This window comes from Nuphar pumila, unplaced genomic scaffold (genome assembly GCF_984573655.1).
Source record: "Nuphar pumila unplaced genomic scaffold, dmNupPumi1.hap1.1 HAP1_SCAFFOLD_442, whole genome shotgun sequence".
In the NCBI taxonomy this organism is placed as follows: Eukaryota; Viridiplantae; Streptophyta; class Magnoliopsida; order Nymphaeales; family Nymphaeaceae; genus Nuphar; species Nuphar pumila.
The window spans coordinates 26,225-31,769 of NW_028323347.1; the positions used below are offsets into that span (position 1 = coordinate 26,225).

The 5,545-nt window shown below is 52.4% G+C and overlaps 1 protein-coding gene across 1 annotated transcript; it reads left to right on the forward strand.

The window, feature by feature from the left end:
- The first annotated feature begins 623 nt into the window (after nucleotides 1-623).
- On the forward strand, nucleotides 624-4,814 carry LOC149810229 (delta-aminolevulinic acid dehydratase, chloroplastic-like). Its single transcript, XM_089994352.1, has 6 exons — nucleotides 624-743; nucleotides 929-967; nucleotides 1,616-1,852; nucleotides 2,444-2,615; nucleotides 3,060-3,412; nucleotides 4,572-4,814. Exons 1-6 carry the CDS (start codon nucleotides 624-626, stop codon nucleotides 4,812-4,814), a joined length of 1,164 nt encoding a protein of 387 aa, XP_089850478.1.
- Nucleotides 4,815-5,545: the final 731 nt, after the last annotated feature.

Here is a 5,545-nt window from a genome sequence, read left to right on the forward strand (position 1 = left end):
AACTCTATGCGAACAAACTTCCTGTGAGCTGCACTAGTCAGTGTTCGCGCAGGACTCGGTGCTATGCATCACCAGGCATCGTTGCATCCACAATCAGACAATACCTGACACTTCCATTTGTGCATTCAGCCCTGGCTTCCAACAGCATCTATAATGGGAGGCACTTTATGCTATGCTGCACGACCAGTCATGATGCCGAGCTGCTGAATTTCACTTTCAGGATGTGCACACAAGGATGAGCACAATTCACCACGGAAAGCCTGAGCGACAGCAGCCCACCGCCTCTGACATAGGCACTTTCATTGAGTTTTCTCGCATATTCCAGAATAGAATAGAATATTACGCGCACTGCAATACCCTCAGCCCAAGGCTTGGGCGCAGATGTGCCCGCAAATGTCGTCCATACAAGCAAAACCTTGGCACTATGGCCGAGTCATTGTGAAATGATTTGGTGATTTGGGATCGATAACCTACCATGACTATCTGATTTAGAGCCCATGCCACGGACGAAACCACCCAGGTGTGCTTTGCATTGACATTTGAACGCCTCAAATCGGTAGTGAGTTTCTCAATCTCCCGCTTCTTCACCTTGGCTGCGCACGGGAATTCATTAGACCCTTGAAATGGCTGGAATGACGAACATCCCAAGCAAATCTGCTGGCATGCAGCGCCAGGCCCGCGTTCCAGCGCGCACTCAGGCAGTGGCAGAACCTGTCTCTGCACCCAAGATTTTCGCAAAGAGGGTGCGCTTCTCGACCTTGCAGTGCAGGTATGTCGGATGGTTGCCTGCGTGCAGGTGTGCGATGCATCGTCATGCCTGCTTGTTTCGCTGTGCATCTGCACTCTGGAAACGTGTCTACGAAAGTTTTTTGTACTTGAAGGAGCGGTGGGTCATAAGTTGCTTTAGGTAAGCGTTGGCGTTGTGCAGGCTGGCGTTCCAGAAGGCACCCCTGTCGTTGTTCCTCAGGTACGATACTGTAACTTGCTGTTGGCTCAGGGCTGATTATGCAGGATGCAGTAGTGCTTCTTCATGTCTTCTTATTTTCATCTGTCGTTGCTCATGACATCCCCAGCCGTGGTATCGTGACCATCGGTTCCCTCATAACAAGTGACTACGGGCGACGTTCTTATTTCAAAACAGGCCGGCGAAAATAACACGTACACGTACTTTGACTTCAGGACGCCGACGGATTGTGACTGCTTGGAAAATGCTAGTTCTCGCCTCACTTGCGACGTATCGGATACTGGACTAAGCGTGACGCAATGCATCCCGTCTTTTCGCAGCGACGCTGCCAGCTTCAGCACCGCACAAGTTAACGGCAAGCCTCTCTCAGGAGGTCCAAGATAAACTTTCATTGCACCTCCTAACCAGGCTCAGCAAGCTAATACGTCAGAATGGGTCTCACGGCCAGCATGACATAACGATGACCTGAACATTTCGCGAGGGCGCTTCCCACGGGCCATGTGCGCTTGGTCGTGCCCATGAACACTTGGGCGACCACTGAGATGCATTGCGAAAACCGAGGACAAAGTTCCATCTCATGCAAGCAATGCTGACTTACCCACCCACGCCTTTACAGCCTCAGCCGAGTGGTTAAAAGCTCAACGTCTGCAGGAACTTCCAAGCCGTCCCCGTCGTAACCGGCGGTCGGCGACCATCCGCGAGGCCATGCAGGAAAACTTCATTCGCCCCGCCAACCTCATTCTGCCACTGTTTGTTCACGAGGGCGACAAGAATGTTCCGATTCCATCGATGCCAGGAGTGGAGCGCCTTGCGTTCAAAAATGGGCTGTTAAACGCTGTCAGCGAGGCCCGATCATACGGCGTTAACTCTGTGGTCATCTTCCCAAAGGTTCGTAAACTCTGTTATCCCCCCTCCACACTCCGGGTTCTGGTTCGACTGGTTTCCGCTACAGCAAATATCATCGCAAACATCATAGCAAACAGTCTATCCACAGCCTTACAGGGTCCACAGCTTAATCAAAGGGGTTGTTGCCAACGTAGCTGTCAACAAACACGTTTGTATGTTTTCTGGAAACCACATGTGTATGGTCCATAGCATCCCCCCCCGGCTCCTTGAGTTGGTTGCCCATTCATCGTGCATCGAGCTGGAAATGCAGATGTGTTTTCTTAGCGATGCTACAGCATTCTGGGACATGCCATGATGCGGCGGCATGTATGCGCAAGGTTGTCTCATTGTTGTTGCCATCTGTAGCAAATTGCATGCACTGGGGTACACACACGAGCCACCGGAGATTGGATCAATCAATCTTTTTGCGTGCTCAGATTATCAAGTGCACTCGACAGTATAAGGCTCTGATTTGCTTTTTGAGAGCAAGTCGAAGGAATCGCCGAAGACGCTCGCAAAGGACAAATCTGGAACGAAGATGACCAAAATTGCATCGCTGTCCGTCCGGGGTTAGAAGAAACGTTTGTGTTGCAGACTCCCGACCACTTGAAGACGCGCACGGGCGAGGAAGCGTTCAACCCTGACGGCCTATCTCAGCGCAGCATCAGCATGCTGAAGAACGCCTTCCCTGATCTCGAGGTGTACACCGACGTTGCCTTGGACCCCTACAACTGCGATGGCCATGACGGTATTGTGCGCGATGATGGTGCGTTCCATTGCCGCTGAGACACCTGAAGACTGGGAGGCCTGTAGGGGCACTCCAATCAACCCTATCAACTGCCAAGTTTGATTTTAATTTGGACCTTAATTGGGAGTCTATGGGGAGTTTGTCGTTCCGATGCATTTTTGTACGACACTGCCGCATCCTCATCAACTTGGGCAACTTCAATTGCACATTGGGAACCGCATTCACACAAAAATTGGGAGCTTCTAGTGCAGGCTTGGGAGCCCAAGTCAAAGCAGTCAATTCCAAGCATTTGGAAAAGCAGTTTGTCAGTCGGAAATGAGCATGATGTGGCGAGCCCGTGTTGATGGTGTCTGATTGACTCAATGAATGCAGAGCAAATTGCATTGGGCACAACCTTAAAGAGGTTGCAGCCCATAAACGCATCTGTACAGCCTTAGCTGATACATGCCTGGCCGCATGCAGGTGTCATCATGAACGATGAGACGGTCGAATTCCTGTGCCGGCAAGCCGTGTCTCAGGCGCGTGCTGGTGCTGACGTCGTCTCCCCTTCAGACATGATGGATGGCCGAATCGGCGCGATTCGCCGCGCACTCGACAGCGAAGGCTTCACCGAGGTCTCGATCATGGCGTACACGGCCAAGTACGCGTCTGCGTTCTATGGACCTTTCCGGGACGCTCTCGACTCCGCCCCCGCGGAAGGTTCCGGCCGCGTCATCTTCCCTAACAAGAAGACCTACCAACAGGACCCTGCCAACTACCGCGAAGCACTGCGGGAGTGCCGCGCAGACGAGGCTGAGGGCGCCGATATCATGATGGTGCGCCTCACGTTGTCTATTCTGCTGCGTGCGTGGCTGCGGCGGATAGTTTGTGATATCTTGTCGTGCTCTGAAAAATGCGCACAGGGTGTTGGAGCCGCTTTGACACGAAACAAGGTATACCTGATACATCATCTAGGTGTATGCATGTTTACCTGAGCGATGCCCAAGTAGTTCTTGGAGTTGCCAATGTCCATGTGGATGCGGTAGTGTTGTAAAGAGATACATCATCATCATTACATCGCACAGAGAAAGAGCAAGAGCTGCGGCTTAGGCCGAAAACAACTACATCAACACATTCGAAGCAATACAGCTCATTGAACGTCGGCGGTCGGGACAGGCAAGCCTGTCATGAACGCGCGGCCGCTCGCACGAGCCAGAACTTGAAGAGAGCGCCGATACATCACACCATTGCCCCTACAAAGGCCGATGCTGAGTTCACGAAGCGCGTTTGTGACAAATCCCTCCTTGATAACATCCCCTCCAGCGCTCGCTGTTGTCGCTAGAGTATTGAGCAGCTCCATAGCCCCGTTCCCCATGCGCCCAAAAGTTTCATGCGACAGTGGGCTGAAGGCATAGCCGTTGGGGTCAGCGGATTGATACTTTGTCCGCTTCAGTTGATCGCGATGCGCCGCTGCGCCACCCTCTGTCTGTGCGATTTGCGCAAAGGAGGGTGGGCAGGGGTGCACCACTGAGATGTCCGCGACCGTGAGTCCGCCGGGTAGAACGAGCAAGATGTCTCCACGCGCAGCAGAGTGGGCCGCGATTGGGGCAGCTTGCACGCCAGGCAACACTCGGAGTGTTGGCTCCACAGATGATGCAATCCCAGCGCGGGAGGCAATGCGGCGCCAAATCTCTGTGAGAATGTTGTGGCGCAACGTCATTGACATGCACTGTGACCGGCAGGTCATCGCGTGGTCGACATCCCCCGCTCGCATGTACTGCCCACAGCAGCACCGGACGCCAGGTGCATTGGTAGGCATGTGCGTCAGACCGAGATCTTTTACCAAAACCACCGCATCTACATGGATGTTGGCAACTCCAAGAACTACGTGGGAATCATTACATGGCATTGACATATTCAATCATGTTCCCTTGAACTGCGCACTTCAATTGAATTGGATCCATTATTATGTAACATGCACTTTCTTCAATTCAGGTGAAGCCAGGGCTTCCATACCTTGATGTCATCCGCCTGCTCAAGGACAACAGCACAGTGCCAATCGCTGCTTACCATGTGTCTGGCGAGTACGCTATGCTCAAGGCCGCTGCAGAGCGTGGATGGCTGAATGAGAAGGAGTCCGTCTTGGAGACGCTCATGTGCTTCCGACGAGCTGGATCCGACATCATCTTGACATACTACGCCACGCAAGCCGCCAAGTGGCTGGCTGGCGAGAAGTAGACATCAAATGCTGTTTCGTCACACCACATTGTGTAATCGTGATCGAATTCGCGTAAATCTCTGTGTTGTGCTTCGAATTGCCAGTTGTTCTGCACGAGGTGATGAGACCTTGGTTCTCAAGCATTTGGTAATACTTGCAATCGTGACGGCCGCGGGCCCAACTTTGTTGCAGTCCAGACGGCAGCTGTGTGAAATTGTAACTCTGTGGGGGTGTGCGCACGAAAGCTACTCGATATCTCAAATCTTGATTGTTTCACGTTCCCGCTTATCGGGCTGCGGAAATTCCATTGTTTTGTCCACAATCCGATGGGTATTTTGTGTCCCACGTACCAGCGTTGCGTAAAGATAGCTATCCCATCGAATCTTGTCGCAGACTTCGGAGGCCCACATTGTGCACATTTGAGTGGTATGTAAGCACGTAGTGAGTGCTGCAAATCAATGGATGGACGCTTGTAGAACAGACTGAACGTTTCTGCCCCGTTTGCCTCATTGGAATCGCTTTCGATATATTCGAACACAAACCTCCACAGGCGCGTGCCCAACTCCAAATAAAAGTGCTTTAATGGATTGCCTGAGCGCTCCAAGTGTGCGTATGCGGGCGGGTTGATTGTGCGTGAAGCCAACAGGTACGGAACCCTGGATGGCCGCATAGCGGCGTCGAGAGACCTCGTTGGGAATGAGGCACGTCGAACGGGCACAATTTCTACACGGAAGTAAACTCAATTGCCAGT